The sequence below is a fragment of the Nothoprocta perdicaria genome, unplaced genomic scaffold (genome assembly GCF_003342845.1).
Source record: "Nothoprocta perdicaria isolate Ctin4 unplaced genomic scaffold, notPer1 scaffold_6, whole genome shotgun sequence".
Taxonomy (NCBI): domain Eukaryota; kingdom Metazoa; phylum Chordata; class Aves; order Tinamiformes; family Tinamidae; genus Nothoprocta; species Nothoprocta perdicaria.
This window is the reverse complement of record NW_020455865.1, coordinates 4,577,515-4,595,842: the sequence shown is the minus strand read 5'-3', so window position 1 is coordinate 4,595,842 and position 18,328 is coordinate 4,577,515. Positions and strand designations below refer to the sequence as shown.

The following is an 18,328-nucleotide window of genomic DNA, read 5'->3' as shown; positions in this document are numbered from 1 at the left end:
GTGGCGAGGGACACCAGTGTCCTCCATGGCTGCTGCATGAGGCCACCTGGGCACCGGGACCCTCCAGCCAAGAAAAATTCCCTGGCACTGACTGCCCCAAAGCCCTGGGGGCCTCCACTCCAACTGGGGGTGTGCAAAGCTTGCAGGGGGTGTGCAATGCTTGCAAGGGATGTGTAGTGCTTGCAGGGGGTGTGCAATGCTTGCAAGGGATCTGTAGTGCTTGCAGGGGGTGTGCAATGCTTGCAGAGGATGCACAATCCTCGCAGGCATGTATCCCATGGCACCACCAAGTCTGCAGGCTGGGTGCCCATCCCTGGCAAGGATGCCACTCTGGGATGGCACCTTTAGGGACAAAGCTACATCCCAGGCATGTGGCATCAAATCCTCAGAGCCCCAMGCTCCCAATCCTGGCAGGGCTACAGGAGCGTTTCCTTGGGAAAAGGGCATCCCGGGCAACAGTCACCGAGTCATGCTCCACTATTCATCACTGGAAATGCATTTATTTTTTCTTTTCAAAAAGAAGATCTTGCGCTGGAAAGCCAGGAACGGAGCGGACAGGGGGCTGCAAACAAATGGGTCTGGCTTCGGTGCCTTGTGCGCCTGGCGGGGCTAAAAAAATTGATGCTTGGGAAAAAAAGAAAAAAAAAAGTCAAATCCTACAGCTAAAAAGGAAATTGCATTAATACAGATTGTTTTATTTAAAAAAAGCAAACCCTGACCTCTACTTCAAAAAAGTCATTAGACATTCCCCTTCTGAAAGGCCGACAGGGGATATTACTGAAAGGCCAGTTAATTTCTCAATGACTTACTGTTCTTGCTCCGCTCATGGAAATGTGTAAAGAGTCGGAGGGTAATTTAAGGCACCCCGCAGAAAGGTGTGTAAATCTTTGCATGTCTAAAGAAACTTTACCAGACCGCTAGGATTGGGAAGAAGAAAATGCTTGGCCTTTTTTTTTTTTTTTAAAAAAAAAAAAAAAAAAAAAACCTTTCCTTTGGAACTCTGATCCCCTTTGATCATAAAAAAAGGTCATATTTCACCCCGAAAAAAAAATATCAGCAATCACAGGGCCCGAGGAAGTGCGAACCCAAGGGGGTTTCGCCGACGATTATTCCCTCTGTTTAATTATTTAATGCCGTGAGCTGAGCGAAAGCCCCTGGAAAAGCCAGACGGGTTCAAGAGCTGGGTCTGGCCGAGGGCACGAGGAGGAAGAGGGTGATGACTGTGGGGGGAGGCAGGTCGGGCCGTGACACTGCAGCCCCCTATGAAATAATCCTGGCAAGATGTTCCCTGGCCCAAAGGGGACCTTTGGGTCCGGAGAGGGCACGGCGGGCAGATCCCTGTGGGAATGTGGGCATCCTCCAAAGGTCTGATCCCACTGGCTGCAACTGTTGGCCAGGCTGTTCCCTGGGTGATTTTGGGGTGGGGAGTTTTGGGGAAGGGGCCACTCTTGGTTATTCCGCAGGATGTGTGTCCATGGGCTAGGATGCCCATTTGGTCTCCAAGATCTCGGGCCAAAAATTTGGAGCAGCTGGTGCAAAAGTTGGACCGAATGAAGGGGGAAAGGGGGGGCTTATCCTGCTCCTTTGGACACTCAGGACCGCAGGGGGCTGCAGGGGACATTCTGCCCATCAGAAACGGACAGGGGGACACGCAGGGTGTCCTCACACACAGCCAGGCATGGGCACGAGGAAGAGGAAGAAACCCCTCCTCATCCTCTCCCATTTCAGCTCCTCAACCCCCACTCAGCCCTCGCCGGCCACCAGCCCCAGCCACCACTTTCTGCACCCTCCCGCATATATATATACGTATGTTTAATATTTAAAGAGGAAAAAACTCCTTTTTCCTCTTGCCGTGGCTGGTTTTCATTAGGGAGGTTTCTTTGCGAGCCCAAGGGAAGCAGCCTATGAGTTTTTAACTGCGGCACAGGACGTAATTATCTCATTAGGGCCCAGAGAGCCGGGCTTTCCCCGGGGGGGGTGACCTCGCCGGGGGGGGCAGGTCCCCCCGCGGGTCCCCGTCGCCTCCAGCCCATTTGGGGGTGGCGGGTGGCAGCCTCTCTGCCCCCCGTCCCCCCCCAGCCTGGCCACAGCGCGGCCACTTACACTTGTTGATAGAAGCACTTAAGCCGGAGCGGGGTGAAGGGGGGGGATATAGGGAAGGCGTAAAAAAAAAAAAAAAAAAAAAAAGAAGAAGAAGAAGAAAAGCGTTTTTTTCCCCTTCTCTGGTGCCCCCCGGCGGGTTTTTGCGCCGCGGTGCCGGTGCCGGCCCCTGGCAGGGGGCAGGTCGCCGGGCCGGGGGGCGAGGGGCCGCCCCGCTCCGCTCCGAGCAGGGGCGTTTGTTTGAAGAGCTCCAAGCAAAGAGCAGGGGAAGAAAGTTTGGGCTGGGAGCGTGGTTTTTTTTTTTTTCCCCAGACGTCAGCACAAGGCGGAACGGGGGCTGGGGAGGGAGCCGGGCTCGCGGGGCAGCCGAGATTCTTTTTTTTTAGTATTTTCCTCTTTTTTTTTTCTTCTTAATTATTATTATTTGAGGGGGTGGAGAAGGAGCCCGGGGAGCCGCCCGGCACCTCGGGGTGGGCTGCGGGCTGGGGGGGGAGCCATGGACTCGGCGCCAGCCTTCGCCATGGACAAGGCGTTCGCCCCCAGCGCCGCGCGCGGCCCGGAGCCGCCCGAAAATGCCCAAAGCCGGAAAAACTTCAGCGTGAGCCACCTCCTCGACCTGGAGGAGGTGGCGGCCGGCATGAACGGGACCCCCCCCGGCGGCCCCCCGCCCGCCGGCAAGGCCGTGCCGGAGCCGTCGGGAGGCAGCAGCGGCAGCGAGGCAGCGCCCCAGGACGGTGAGTCCCGCGGGCCCCGCTCCCCAGCCCTGGGGATGGGGTCACCCCCCCAAACCCTGCATCTCGATTTGGGGTGTCCCCCCACCCCGCCCTGCAGACGGGCGCCGAGCACGGCGGACACAGCACCAGGCTCYGCATCGGGGGGCCGGGGACACCCAGGACTAGGGGGGCTGGAGCACCATGGACCCCCCCGCTCCTGTCCCCGCTGTTTCCCGGCTGCGACTCTCCCGGGAGTATTTTGAGTCATCCCCAATGCAGCCCGGGAGCAGCCGCGGGGGCCCGGCCACCATCCCCCTTTCTTGCGTGGCACCCAAGGGTGCCGGAGCCGCCGGCCCTCTTGGGATCTGAGGAAGCGATGAGGAGGGGGCGCGGATCCGCCCCCCCGGCCCGGGTTGGCACCGGCGCCGCAGGATCATCGCAAGCCGCCACGGTCGCGGCAGGGGACACGGTCCCGCACCGGAGGGAAAGGGACAGGGACCCCGCACCGGAGGGACGGGGACAGGGTTCCTGCCAGGACCGGGGACGTCGGGCGAGGGGCGGCCTCGGGGTCCCAGGCTCCGCGGGCTCGGAGGCGCCCGCCGGGACGAGGGAACCGGGACCGAGCGGGTCCCCTCCCGGCACCGGCCGTACTCAGCTCCGCGGCCGCCGGGAGCGACCCGGGCGGGCGGGACGGAGCCGGGACAGCGGGGACGGAGCCGGGCCGCTGTCCGTGCGCTCCCCGTGGGACGGAGCCGGGCCAGAGGAGCCGCTTTGGCCGCCGGTGCCCATTTGGGAGCCGGGAGCAGCCCCGTCCTGCCCCGGGATGAGCCCTCKCACTTCCCGCGGGCACCGGCGTGGGGATGGAAAAGGGACGTAAGAGACGGGAGTTCGGGACACTCTGGGCACGGCTGGACCGTCCTTTAACAGAACAGAACCTCCTGCCTGGGGTGGTCCCACTGCTGTGATTGGGATGTGTGACCCACCCTGGGATGTGCAGTTGGGCTGGGATATGTGATCCCTGTTGGGATGTGCAGTTGGGCTGGGATACGTGATCCCCGCCGGGATGAGCGACCCGCTCCACGCTGCTCCGTGCGCTGCTCCRTGCGCTGCTCCGCCGCCCGCGGGGCTCTCTGTGCCGCGCTCCCCTCTGCCGGTTCCGCTGCTCCGTGATCGGGCTTGGTGCTGCCGGCTCCGTCACTCTGCATGTGGCTCTGGAGGCCCTGGGGCTCAGGGGACTCAGAGGGTCCCCGAGAAGCAGCCCCGGAGCCCTGGGAGGTTCCCAGAGCCRGGTGTCACTTAGAGGGACGGCATCCGGAGGGAGACAGAGGGTGAAGGATCCTGGAGGACCGGGCACGGACCCTTCTTCGTGCCCGCGTCCCATTCCCTCTCCCCACGGAGCAACCCCCTGGCCCTGCCCTTTGCTTGGGGCTGGAGGCACCAAGGTCAGGCACCCGTTTCTGGGATGAAATCTGGTATTTTTGGTGTTGTTTTCCACTCTCCCACCCTTTCTCTTGGGCTTTGGTTGTGATTCTCAGAYCCCCTTCGGGGACAGTGGCAGGGGGTTTCTGCTGGTGTTGGGACCATGTGAGGGGACCGTGTGCCCCAGGGCTGCTTGCAAAGAGGCAGAGAATACCCCTSCCCAACTCCTGCTGTTCCCCCAAGCGGCTCAGAGGGGACTCAAGGCGGGATGTGAATGCTGGAGTGAGCGGCATGGGGGCTGCTTGATCCCTACAAGCCCCCTTTTCACCCCAAAAATCCATCCATCCCAGCCTGCATCACCCTGCTGCTCCCAGCACCATTGCCCCATGGCGGATGCTTCCTGCTGGAACCTGTTTCCATAAGGACATGGGATGGGGATGGAGCCGGACAGCACTGGGGATGCTCCAACCAGCCACTCTCTGAGAGGAAGCATTTCTCCCAGTGATCCCAGTTGGACAGGCCAATACCTGGACAACAGGAGCCAAAAGCAGCTGRTGGGAAGCCAGACAGGGAGACAGGGAGAGAAAAGCTCGGAGCAGGCAAATATGGGCTCATCCCGAGCGGAGAAGGGGAGGCAGGAGCTCCAGCTGCGCCCTGCCCGGGCGAGCAGCAGCCTTGGGCTCCCCATCTGAGACGTTTCCAGCCTCGGTGCGATGACAGCAAGGGAACTTTTACTGGTAACGTTATCTTTTATGGGCATCCTAAAGTGGAACAGGCCCCTGGTGTTGTCTTTCATTTTTCCTCTTCACCAGCAGTTTTTTCCCCCACCAGATGCAGGTTTCGAGCGCCGCTGGTTGCTGGCAAAGGGGTTTATTACCCGTGCAAATGAGCCCCGTTACCTGAGCATCTCCCGCAGCCTGTTTGCTCCTTTGCCCCYGAATCCCTCTGCGTGTCCCCACAGGGAGGGGTGTCCCCATGTCCCAGCGGGAGGACATTCAGGTCCCCAATCCCTGCAGATGTGGAGGGGGATCTGCTGAGCAGGATCGGGCCCCTGGCCACCTTCACCCGCCCGCTGGGTGCCCTGGGGATCAGACCTGTCCCCCCATCCCTCTCTCCCGGGATGCTGGAGTCCTGCCCGCTCCTGTCCTGCCCYGGAGAGGCCGCCCGGGACACCCAAAGACCCACGAGGAGGAAACGCCGCAAGACGGACGGCCGTGGGGACAGTGTCCCCTTCCCCTTCCCCGTCCCCATCTCCATCTCCATCTCCATCCCCGTCCCCGCGCGGCAGCCGCCCCGCTCAGACCTTCCGCGCAACTTCTGAGGTCTTGAAAGCTTGTTCACCTCCTTTCATTAGACTAACAAATAACGAGTAACGCGAAACATCTGTTAACAACAGCCCCTAATGTTCTCAAGATGATAAAGCAGGAGGGTAATTTCAGCCAGCAGGCTGGGGCTGGTGGCTCCGTGTGCCACGAACTCGCTCCRGTGCCGCTTGGGGATGGGAGAGGCACCGGCTCCGATGGTGCTTTGGGACGAACATCCATCAGGAGCCACTTTCTGTCCCCATGGGGCTCTGTGGCCACTTGTGGGGCTGCTCTGGGCTGGGGACGGGACAGGCACAAAGCACCCGGATGCTCCCAGGGTGACACCAGCACCTGGGCACGGGATAGGCGGCATCGCCGGGTGTCCCCTTTGCAAGGGCAGCTCCCTGGGCCYGTTCTCCGTGATGGGGACGTGTGGCTCGTGGGGCTCCCCTGCCACCCGCGCTAGGGCAGCCTTGTCCCCTCCGCCAGGTGCCAGGGGGGCAGCAGCAAGTGGAGGGAGCGGAGGGGACCTTGTGTCCCGGCCCAGCTTGTGCCCATGGGGGATGCTGGCAGCCCCGCGCGTGCAGGGAGAATCCCTGGAGCATCCCCGGAATATCCCTGGAGCATCCTGGGAGTATCACGGGAGCAYCCCCAGAGTATCCCCAGAGCATCCGCCTGGAGCATTGGGGTTTCCATCCCGGACAGCCTCTGGTTGGCTGTGCGTGGCCGAGCCCGGACAATCCGGCACCCCCGTACCCCCCCGGCTGCTCCGGCCCCTTCCCGCRCTCCGCAAGGGCCCCGGGCACCGGAGGCAGGAGGGACTCGTGCTGCCGGCTCCAGCAGCCGCAGAGGGGTTTGCCTCCCGAGAGAGGGGAAAAAGGGAAAAAACAACACTGCTCCCCCAGCCCATGCTGTTGCTCCCCAGGTTTTTGGGGGCTCGTTGGGCACGGATGCTGCTTTCCGACTGGGAAAGGCTGTGGGTAGAGGGGACAGAAGGCGTCTCTTGATGCACATCCCATCACGCAGATCCCATGTGTCCACGTGGATTTTCCCGGTGCCCTCGGGAAGCCTCCTTGAGGCCACATCCCAAATGGCCACCGAGCCCGGGAGGGCACCGCGGTGACGGGACCCGGCGGCGTCACCTCGTCCATCCCTCCATCCCGCCCGGGGCGGCTGTGCCTGCGGCCGAGCGGGAATGGCGCAGGGGAAGAGCATTCCCCTCCGCTTTTGGGCTGTTATTTCAAGGAACGGGGCTGATTCACAGGAAAAATATGAAATTTCGGCTCGGCGCAGCCAAGAGGGGTGAATTTCCGCGAATCAGCATTTTAAGAGCGCCTGGGCGTGTGTCWGCAGCGGGGAGCCCGATGAGATGATTTAGGGCTTCGAGGCTGCTCATCTGAACCCCCTTGGGCACGAGGCCGAGCTCCGGGGCTGGATTCCCCTGGGAAAGGGGCCATTGCCCCCTGTCAGGCTCAGCCAGCAGCCCTGGGAGCACCCGGAGCCAGAGGGACTGGGTCCGGATYGGTACCCGGCTCCTCAGCCGCATCCCGTGGCCTTGAGCATCCTTTAAGGTGCCCGAGGGGGATAGATGGGTTTTCCCAGCAAGGAGAAGCACCCAGGAATAGGGAGGAAGGGGGGAGCCCTGGGCAGAGTCGGGGTGATGGACCCCAGAGCAGGACCCTGCCTGGGGCCAGGGAGGCCAAAAAAGAGGCTCTTGATGAAAAGGGGGAAAAAAYAAGAAAAAAAGGATTGAAAAATGGGCATGACTTGGGTTTTCAGATGCCCATGCTACAGGGTGTGCGGGAGCGCCTCGTTTTTCACCCTGCACCCCCAGATTCCCACCAACCAAGCGACCCCCAGCGACACCCCGCCCGTCCCCCTGCAGTCCTTCGGGGCACCGCGATGCTCCTCCCGGGGGGCGCCCGGGCTGGGGGACACGGCGGGACCCCCGGCGCGGCCGCAGGACGTGGCCGGAGGGGGGTCCGCGCGGCCGCCCCGTGGTGCTAATTCCGGGGCCCGAGGTGCTAATTCAGCGGCGGCTTCGCGAGGCGCCGGGGAGGGCGGCGGGGCCGGCTCCGTGTCCCCGCCGCGCGGCAGCGCCAGCCTCCCCCCCGGCTCCGCGCTTCCCTCCTTCTTTTCCCCCTTTGGAGCGCGCATAATAAAGCGGCTTTTCAGCTGCGGCTGCAGCGATAGATCAGGACGAATTGTATGAGTCTATTAAAGTCTGTGCGTCTCTGGATGGAGACTGCGGCTAAGCCCGGCGCCAGCCTCGCGCTCCGAACCAGATGTGTGCAGGCGCCATCCTTTCCAGCCACTGAATCCGAGCGGCTGCAGCCTTCACACGCAAGGAAACTGGAGCGCACATGGCAGGGCGGCCGGGGGAGCACATGGCACCTCTGGCAGGGAAAAGCCCAGCTGGAGCTCGGAGTATTCCAGGGGCAGAGCTGGAAGGACAGGGGCCTCTGGAGYGGGCAGCGCTGCCGCCTGCGCGGTGTTGTGCCCGGGCTCTGTGGGGGGGTTGCAATAAGGGGGTGCTTTGCAATAAGGGGGTGCATTGCAATAAGAGAGCACATTGCCTTAAGGAGTGCATTGCATTAAGGGGTGTATTGCAATAATGGGGTGCATTGCAATAAGGATTAAGGGGTGCATTGCAATAAGGGAGTGCATCACATTAAGGGGTGCATTGCATTAAAGAGTGCATTGCAATAAGGGGGTGGATTGCAATAATGGAGTGCATTGCAATGGAGAGGCACAATAACAAGGTGCATTGAAATAGGGGGGCACATTGCAATAAGGGGTGCTTTGCATTAAGGGGTGGATTGCAATAAGGGGGTGCATTGCATTAAGGGGTGAGTTGCAATAAGGGGGCTACATTGCAATGGAGGGGCACAGTGCAATAACGAGGTGCATTGAAATAGAGGGGTGCATTGTAATAAGGGGGTGCATTGCAATAATGGGGTTGCATTGCAATGAGGGGCGCATTACAATAATGAGGTGCATTGCAATAGGGAGGTGCACTGCAATAAGGGGTGCTATAGGAGGTGCATTGCAATAGGGAGTGTATTTAAATAAAGGGAGTGTATTGCAATAAGGAGGTGCATTGCACCCCAAGTCATACAGGACAGCACACCTGCCATAGGGGTGCACTGCACTGCATCTGAGGCTGTGCAGGGTGTTGGGGACATTGCTCGAGGGGACATATAGAACCCACAGTGACATGGGGCACTGATGGAGCAGGGTCAATGGCACCACGTAAGGCATTGCAGTAGGACAAGGAGGGAATTGCGTGGTGACTGGAGCCATGCAGGGCATCGCAGTGCGACAGGAACCGTGTTGCACCCTGAGCTGCTCAGGGCTTTGCAGCTTTGGGAGCTTCGTGCATCCCCTACCCCACACCAGAAACACCCTGAGACACCCCAAAAGCTCACCCAGCACCTGGGAGCAAACCCGGCTGGGGCATGGGGGCACCCGTGGCACCCCCAGTGTGGGCACAGGGATAGATGCCCCTGCAGCAGCCCGCACGCTCGCGTCTGCCCTTCGGGGTCTGCAGGGTGGACCGGCCACATGGCTGTAATGTGGGGGTTGTAAATACCCCAGGGGGAGTTTTAAATTAAAGAAAAAAAAAATGACTGGCTTTGTTTAAATTAGAAGAAACTGAGGCACTGCCAGCAGTGTGAGGGGTTTAAGCAATGTAAAGCAAACGTCAAAATTAAGCTCCCAMGCGTGGTCCCTTTGCAAAGCACTTTGCACGGCTGTTGGAACTCGGCACGTTTATCGATTGGGTCGGAAATCCTTTGGGATTTGTAAAGAAGCAGCCGGGAGATTCCGATGTCCCCATCCCAAGCACCAGCCCCACGAACGCATGGCCAGGCTTGGGGATGGAGCCTGTGGGATACCCGTGGCCACAGGGGTGGGACAGGCCAGTGGTGTCTCCTGCGGGCTGGGAAAAGCCCCAGAGCAACCACTGTTGATGCAGGAAAAACAAGGAATTTRGGGCAAGAACTTCCCCTGCGGGGAAAGGTCCTGGGGGACGGGAGAGCCCCCAGCGATGGGGACGATGCAGGAGCAGAGCAGAGCTCCGTCCTAGCGCAGAAATRGTTAAATGATGTGGGCTAAAGCGCCCGCCCCTGCCTCCCCCCCAAAAAAAAGAAAAAAAAAAAAAAAAGAAAAAAAAAAAAAAAAAAAAAAAAAAAGATACGAGCCACTTATTAAAATGAATGTTTTACAATAAATTTGGCGGGGGGCCACCGACCTCAAATGAAAACCAGACTGAAGGACAACAATCCCGCTTGCCGGCGAGGCTTATCCGCAGCGCCCGGGCGCCCGCGGGGTCTCGGGCGGGAGCCTCCCGGGGGCCGCAGCCCCCTGGGACCCCCGCTGAGGATCCGGGATCCGGTGGCATCTCCCCCCGGGCATGGGGACCCCCGAAAAAGGGGGAAACGGGGGGGGAAGGAGCGGGTTGGGGGGCTCCTCCCCGCGCCTTGGCAATGACCCTAATGCAATTAGGGCAGCGCGTGGACCTGGCGCGCCGGTGTTGGGTTGCAGAGCCAGATGCCAACGGGGCTGCCTCGCTCGGGGCTTTTGTTAAATTCCATGAAACCACCTCGGCTTTTTGGAGCGGGGGCTTGGCAGGGACCCCCAGGCCGCCCCCCTGCGCCGCGTCCCGGCGACCGGGCACCGCGGGAAGGACGGGAATGCCGGGAATGCTGGCGGAGGGAGTGCGGGCGAACGGCGCTGGAAGTGGGAGCAACAAGCCAGGGATGCTCCCCCCGGCACCCCCGTGCCCCTCTCCTCCCTGGGAGCATCCCCTGCTGTCCCTCTTCCCGCAGGGAACGTCGCTGCAATTAGTGCCCTGAACGCCGCCTGTGCCAAAGCTCCATTCCCGGCCCATCCAGAGCCCCATTCCTGGCCGGTCTGGAGCCCCATTCCCGACCCATCTGGAGCCCCACGTTCCCCCTCTGCGGACGAGAGGGGCAAAATCCAGCATGGCCCGAAATGCCYGGGATTTTGAGGAGCGTTTGGGGTGTAAAGGTGCCTGGTGGTACCTGGTGTCAACAGCGGTGGCCTCGCGACGTCCCTGGGGTTTTGGCGCCGGATCTTAAGGCAGCCCCGAGCATCTCTGCAACTGCCTTTCCTTGTGGCATCCTGCTCGGAGCGGGATTTGGGGGAAAAGAGGCAGGATCAGAGCCTGGTGCCTTGGCAAATCTGAAGAGCAGCCGGGAGCAACTTGTGGGTTAGATCCCTGTGAGGATGGGATGTGAGGATGCGGACTAGGATAAGGGATGGGATGGGATGCGGGAACAGGGATGGGCTGGGATGTAGGACAGGATATGGGATTTGGATGCAGTGATGGCATGTGGGGACGGGATGCAGGGCAGGATGCGGGGACAGATCCAGAGCCCGGAGCAGCCGGCGGCTCCGGCTGCGTTACGGAAAACGTGTCAGCGTTTCAGCTTTTTCACAATTAATGAGGTGAAACCTCCTCGGAAACATTTCTCCGTAACGTGTCTCCAGTAGCAGAGACCTGCCCCGCTCTTAAATTTCCCATGCGCGCCGCGCGAGCCGGGGAAGTTTCCTTAGGACTCAGCACATTTGGAGCCCCCCGGCCTCTCTCCATCCCGAGCCTCCGCGCTGCCTCCCTGGCCTCTTTCGGTGCATTTTTCCCCTTGCTCCGAAGCTCGCGGCGGGCCAGGCAACGGGATGAGCACGGGACGGGTGTAACCAGCTTAACACAACCCTGCGCTCCGGTGCTTTCCCGGATTGGATAAAGGAGCCGCTGGGAAAACCCGCAATGTGGAAAACACCGTCGGTTGCATCGATCCGAAGGGAAACGCTTCCTCCCGGCCGCACGATCCGTTAAGCGGTGCACACGAAGCTCTCATGGACGTCAGTGCCGGAGCGCCCGCGTTCCCCTGGGAAAGGGAAGGGATGAAGGGAGCCCACATGTTTCCCGAGAGCGGCCATGGGAGAAGCGAAAGACATTGTTTTTCCAAGGGATTTCTTGGCTGTAAAAGGCCCCCGCCACCCTGCGGCTTCCCTGATGAAGGCCCAGTGTTAATTTGTTAAATCCACATCAAGTGCCCCGAGAACCAGTTGTTTATTTTTGCTAATTCAGCCGGCCGAGATCAAATTGGGGTTTTATTTGCGAAGGATAAACCTTAATTAATAAAAGCTATTTATTTGGTTAGGAGCTGGCCGCAGCCCGAGGGTCAGATACGCCGTGATCATTATTTCAAGTAAAACAAACCCAAAACGTCTCTCAACAGTCTGAAAAAAAACCGTAGGAACTTAGAGGGCTGAATTTATTTGTCTTAGGAAGAATTTACAGCTAATTCCCTCCAGGCTATTCCAACCCTTAAATTATACCCGAGAAGAAGAAGAAGAGGAAAAAGAAACTGCTGTTGCAGGAGAAGGGAAGTAGTTTGTGCAGAAGAGTCGATCGTTTGGCTAGCAGGGACGGAGGGGTGAAAAATGCAGAGCTTAAAAGGTCCTTGGCTCCCATAGAACTGGAACGTGTGAAAGGATTTAATGGCAAAACCTGTGGGGTCTGCGGTGGAAAAGGAGGCAGGGTGGAAGGGAATTGGCCCTGGCTTGTTGCAGGATCCATCCAAAAGGGATGCAGGGATGATCCATCTGAAAGGGATCCATCCCCGGGTGGGAGGCAGGGAAGCAGCTGGGTGCTCCGGCCGTGGGGCCGCSGGGATGGGGAAGGGCCAGGGCTTGTCCGCGGGGTTTGTCCAACGCGGAGCCTCAGTGGGAATGGAGTGAAAATYGCCCATTTACCGCCCTCGGCCTCCACGAGCCGCCCTGAGCCCTGCYGTGGCAAACCCAGTGAGCGCTTCCTATGGAAAAGCGCTAGGAACAGGGGGAAAAAAAGGGSAAGAGGTGGAAAAGCGACCTGGATTCGCGCTCGGCGAGGTCCCCACGGTCGCGACGGAGCCGCACCGGGTCCGTCACCTTTGCGAATGGGGCAGGAAACCATTGGAGATGGGGAGGAAAAACACACAAAAAAAGGGTTTCTAGGCAGGGGGATGCGATGAAGAGCCCAGGCCAGGCTTAGCGAGGGTGCTCCTGGTTCCTTCAAGCCAAATCTGGGTGGGTGAGAGGAGCCATCGCTCGTGGACAAAGCCCCGTGGCTGGATTGTAAATTGGGAGGAACCCAACCGGGGGTTATAAATTATATTTGTATTTAATAGGGCTCCCTTGAAGTCGTTGCTATAACCGAGTTCRGCGGGAGGCAGTGGGTGCCCTTGGTGACAGCCTGGCCCCATCCAAGCCCCGTGCCTCAGTTTCCCCACGAAGCTCCCAGGGGAATCAGAGGCCCTCAAAGGAGCCTGGCTGGCCCAATAGGCTCCAAAGGCCATTCCCAGCACGGAYGGTTCCCGTTTGACTCTCGGGTTCCCGGAAGGCTTGGGGACAACCGCGACTCGACTTTCCTATTTGAACCCAGCGGCTCGTGAGCTCGCTGAAGGAAAAACAGGACCAAAAAAGGAGCTTAACTAAAAGGGGCGACTGGAAAGCGGAGCCCGGCAGGACATTTGGAGCTGCAGAAAGCCGGGCTGGAGGGAATCCGCGGAATTTTATTTGCGAGCCGTCGGCACGAAGCGCGGCGAAGGGCAGCTGTGKTCGGCAGGGAAGGGGCAGCCTCCGACCCGCACGTGTCCCTGACCCGGCGCCCTTCAGGGCCTCCTTCCCTCTCCAAGAGCGCCCGTGTCCCAAGCGCAGCTTGGCCCTATCCAGCCCAGGAGGATCCCGATGGCCAACAAGGGATCGAGAAAACGAAGAGGAGAGTTGGGGAAAGCGCTGCCCGGCTCCAGCAGCTGGAAGGAGCCCCCGGGACTCGGTTGGATCTGCTTTTCTTCCCAGCCAACTCTTCCAGTCCTGGGATGCTCTCCTTGCTCTGCGGTGCAGCTTGGCCCCACCGTGGCTAAATGATGCAGGGCCCATTGATCCCATGGATGGGACACGGTCCMTGGATGGCCCCAGGTCCCATGGATGGCACACGGGGGACATGGACATCCCACGGGACATGGGACCTGCCCAGGTGGGGCTGCCAGGTCCCCGCGGGGCCGGTGCCTCCTTCCACCCAACGCTCAGGCCCTTAATGGGTCATGGTGCTCGAGGCACCCCRCACGCCCAGGCTCTGGCTCCGCTCCCCGCTCTACACAGCGCCAGGGAAGCAATCCGCYCTTTCCATGAGCCCGCTGCCAATGCTGGAAATAAACTTAACCCTTGTTTCTCTTCTGCTTTGCTGCCYTGGCTTGTGTTTGGCACCAAGGTGCTGGGATTGGCATTGACCAGCAAGAGATTTTCCAAAGGAAAGTGCGAGAAACTCTGCAGGTACAAATTAGGATCTTGACTTTGATGGAAGGGTGGTTAGTCCCAAGGATAACTTGCCCGCAGGTACCTGGGTCTGTCTTCCGGCTTGGAATGGGATGGGACAGCCTGTGACAGTGATGCACTGTAGTATAAATGGACCATAAAGACTTGATGGAGAACTTTTTGGAGGCATTTTCAGGACTCTGGAACTCAGAATTAAGGCCCAAGTAGGTGTTTCTCGCCCTAAAGATCTTGAAACCTGAAGTTTCCTCCCATCTCAATAGTGTCTTGAAGCAGGAGATCCAATATCCTTTCCAGTAAATTTTGTTACTTGCTCAACTATCATCTGAAAATGCGGCACATCTATTTCATAAGAACCAAGATATCTATTCAGTGCATGCAGGGATTCCTGCCATCAGAGCCTCTCGTTTTGACAYAGAGCAGAAAACCCCACTATAACCCTGCAATGAATCAGAGCAAAGTCACAAACCTATTAACATTTCAAAAATCTCAAGAACTACTTTCCCACCAGTAGGTACAGATTGGATCCAGATGCTTTATTAAGGGAAAGAATAATTAAGCAGTGTCTCCATATAGACAAAAACCAGCGAGAGGTATTCCCCACGACGGTTTCACAGGCAACTCACTAGATATTCCAGAAGAAGACTCCGTAAATTTACCTAATCTGATAATATTAGTGACAAAGACCGGATTAATCTCAGGCTGAAAGCACAAGATCAACAGTGAGAAGACAGACTATGCCCTCAGCTTCATGTTTCCATGGGCCAACAAAGCATGGCCAACATGGGCCCATGATCTCCAAGAAACATGGTAGCCTTGGTTCCTACCTATGAAGACATCTTTTATGAGYAACTGCCCAGTCCTAGTCCCGTATCACCTTGCACAGACTTGCCGCAGTCAGAATTCCAGGAACTGCTGGGGTTTGAGAGCTTTAACCAACATCTCAAGGACCTTTTGGCTTTCAACTTCTTTTGCCGCCCAAAAGAAAACTCAGCCTAAACCCTTAGGAAGAGCCAAGCTTGAGACAGACCCCTGTGGAAGCGCTGCTTTGCCCCAACCCAATCTAGAAAGGCTGGGCTTCAAAATCACACTCCTGGGTGGGCTTAATCAGGCACCAAAATCTCTTCAATTTTGGCACATTTTGATCTTAACCTCCCTCAGTAGGTTTTGATTCTTATAGGCAGAATCCATACGGTTCTACGTATCTTGCTCCCTGTAAAACTACACGTATGAGCAGGCAGTACTGCTGTTATCTGAGCAAATCCCTGAGTCTTGCCAAGGAAGGTCAACCTGGCCTTGCTGAGCCGAGGCCGCTGTGTRGAGCAGGTTCACACACAGATCTGATTCATGAGCTGCCTCTTTTATGACTTCCTCAGGTGAGAGCCTGAGCCCAAGCCGCGGGGCCACCAAGAGGAAGAAGAAGCAGAGGAGGAACCGCACCACGTTCAACAGCAGCCAGCTCCAGGCTCTGGAGAGAGTCTTTGAGAGGACGCACTACCCCGACGCCTTCGTGCGAGAGGAGCTGGCGAGGAGGGTCAACCTCAGCGAGGCGCGAGTCCAGGTGAGCAAAGGTCTGTGTGGGAGAAGACAAAACCCTCTGCCTCTTGCCTCCATGCAAGAGCAGGAACAAGGAACAAGAGCAGGAACACAAGGAACAAGAGCAGGAACAAGAGGAACAAGAGCAGGAACCGTCCCCTCCCTTATTCCAATGGGACCCAAGTCAGGGTTGGCAGGAGGGACATGGGGACATCCCTCCAACCCACACCACCCCTTTCTGTGTCCACTCGCACTAACCACATTCATCTCCACCCAGGTTTGGTTTCAGAACCGGAGGGCCAAGTTTCGCCGTAACGAGAGGGCAATGTTGGCCAACAGATCGGCATCGCTCCTCAAATCCTACAGCCAAGAGGCAGCCATTGAGCAGCCCATGGCCCCGCGGCCCTCCGCTCTGACCCCAGAATATCTCTCCTGGACGAGCACCTCTCCGTACAGGTAAACCCAGGCTTTGCTACGCCTTGCACTGTGAAGATGGATGGGAGGGCACGTGGCCTTGGGGGAAACCATCGCCAGAGATTCCCAASGGAGCACAGCCCTGAGCTGTTGGTGAGGACACAGGCAGCTTTGTGGGTCTGAAAGAGAGACAGGGGAGCTAGAAAGGAGCAGGGATCAGCCAAGAAGCCCGCCTGGCTTTGATTCTGGAACGTCTTCCAGTGCTGCTCCCCCCACTGTGTCCTCTGCCCACCACAGAAGAGGCTTTGTGGAAGTTCCCACTGCAGATTTCCCTACATCCGAGCATTTCAGACCATGGGCACAGTCCTCCTGAGGGATTCACTTGGTGTTGTGYTGACCCTTCCCACATCCCAGTGCAGGAGAGGAACAGGTCCCTTCTTTGGTTCCCAGCTTTGGCTGTCCAGCCAGCACGTCCAAAATCCAGAGGAAGGGCCTCCTGGCGCATTTTTTGAGGGCTTCCCACATGCATTCAATGGATTCACATAAAAATGCTGAAACCTTGACTGCTCTTATGGGAGATGCCTACTAACAGAGAGCAGCCAATATGCCCTGGGAAAAGGTCAAGGGAGCTCAGATTGCCGACGAACGAAAAATGAATGAAGCTGGTGGTGATTTTTAGCTCCAGAGCTGCCATGGGCGCTGGGGCTTCTCCATGGGTGGCATCGACATCTGATCCCTCTCCACTCTTTCTCCCTCGTAGCACTGTGCCATCCTACAGCTCAAGTGGGACCGCGACGCCCGCCCAAGGAGTGAACATGGCCAACAGCATCGCCAGCCTACGCCTCAAGGCCAAAGAGTTCAGCCTGCATCAGAACCAGGTGCCAACTGTGAACTGACTTGGGCAGAACCCCTCTGGTGCCCTCATCCAAGATACCAATGTGGAGCTCCTGTGCCGGGCTCGGACAAACCCAGCGCCCGCCCAACCCAAGTACCACTCATCCGACGTCTCAGCACCTCTCCTCTCCTCTCCCCTTCTGAAGGTAGAGCCAGTCCCAGTCCAAAGCGGCACATAATTATAGACACATATGGAGCTAACTTGGGTAGAAACTTGCTTTTCAGCACATCCGTATAATAAAGGCTATATATACACACACATACCCCCCACACTCTTGGAGGATAAACAGACTTGCCAAGCTAACAAGAATTCGCTTCCAAACATGGGAGGATCTTGGACCATTGGTTTTGACCAATTTGGGTATCTTGCCTGGAGAGCCAACGAGTTCTTGGGTCTTCTGCTCCCGCSGGGACAACATTCAGTGGTGAGAGGATCACGACACATGAGGCCGTTGTGCAGAGCCCCCTTCCCTCTGGGCTGCTCAGCAATCGGACTCGCTTTGCTCAATAGCCTGGCCAAGGGTGATCCACGCGCTCGCCTAGTTGTGCACCGCCGAGTGCAACGCTCACCAGAGACTTGTGCAAGACAACGGTGCAAGGATACGTCCTCRTTGTCCTCCTGCACGCTGTTTAGGAGCTGCCCGTGTCAGCATGAGTTGAAACGATGGGGATCTACCTGGGCCCAAGAGGTGGGGATGGTTGGAGCATCTCCAAGCGCTCCAAGCCTGTGAGCCATCACGGCAGGGGGACCGTAATGTTCCAAACAGCCCCCCTGGCTCCGGGCCCATGAATTTGCCAGCGATTCTGCAGAGCCCCAGGTCATTGAACTGTCCCAGGGAAAGAGAAAATTGGAAAAAGCTGTTGGTTTCAGCTGAGTGGGCGGCTCCCCGCGCTCCGTGCCAACGGCAAAGCCGGCTTCGTCTTCCGGAGGCACAGCCTCCCCTTCGGCAGCTTCACAGATGTGTTTAGGAGTCTGGGGCTGGCGCCTCCATTTATTTTTGTATTATTATTATTATTGCAGAAAGGGAACGTTTCCCCCCTTGCCTCTCCCCACCACGGAGCTGAACGAAAGGGCTCTTGGCTGCGAGGCAGGACGTGGGCACGTGGCACCAGCCCAGGGCCTGTGGGAGCTCCCAGTGCTCTGCCCCAGTGGGAAAGGTTTAAACAGCCCTGCCAGGGAAAGGGAGCAGGAGCGAGAGTCCTCAGGAGAGCATCTCCCACCGCATGGACAACCTCCTTTAGCTCGCACCGCCCTGTCCGCCATCCCACACKTGGGACTCGTCCCCATGGAGAAGAGCTCTTGGCCTCCATCCATCCCTGGTGCGGCGGCTACAGCCGTCGTGTTCACCTGAGCAGCACCCGCTCGGAGCAGGGAATTCAGCAGCAACGGGAGGATGTTTTGCTGAGCAGAGACAGCGAACCCCAAGCGTTGGTCTCTCAGGGATGCCGCAAGCCCACCAGGGTCGGGAGCAGAGCCCTCCTCTCCAAGGGGCAACACAATCGAGGTAGAAAAGCCTCCTTAGACACCCACCCGGCATCCCTCACCCTTATTGCAACCCCGGACRGCAACAGGGAGCCGAGGGGAACCATAAGGAGCCCGGAGCACCG

At 58.4% G+C, this 18,328-nt stretch overlaps 1 protein-coding gene across 1 annotated transcript; it reads left to right on the top strand.

The window, feature by feature from the left end:
- The first annotated feature begins 2,596 nt into the window (after positions 1-2,596).
- Positions 2,597-17,081, top strand: PRRX2 (paired related homeobox 2). The gene is made up of 4 exons (XM_026049437.1): positions 2,597-2,834; positions 15,253-15,437; positions 15,690-15,868; positions 16,587-17,081. Exons 1-4 carry the CDS (start codon positions 2,597-2,599, stop codon positions 16,720-16,722), a joined length of 738 nt encoding a protein of 245 aa, XP_025905222.1. The 3' UTR covers positions 16,723-17,081.
- The last annotated feature ends 1,247 nt before the right edge of the window (positions 17,082-18,328 follow it).

Coding starts and splice junctions, on each gene's coding strand:
- PRRX2 (XM_026049437.1), top strand. CDS start 2,597: ATGGACTCGGCGCCAGCCTTCGCCATGGACAAGGCGTTCGCCCCCAGC. Junction 2,835..15,252: donor CGAGGCAGCGCCCCAGGACG/GTGAGTCCCGCG, acceptor TGACTTCCTCAG/GTGAGAGCCTGAGCCCAAGC. Junction 15,438..15,689: donor TCAGCGAGGCGCGAGTCCAG/GTGAGCAAAGGT, acceptor ATCTCCACCCAG/GTTTGGTTTCAGAACCGGAG.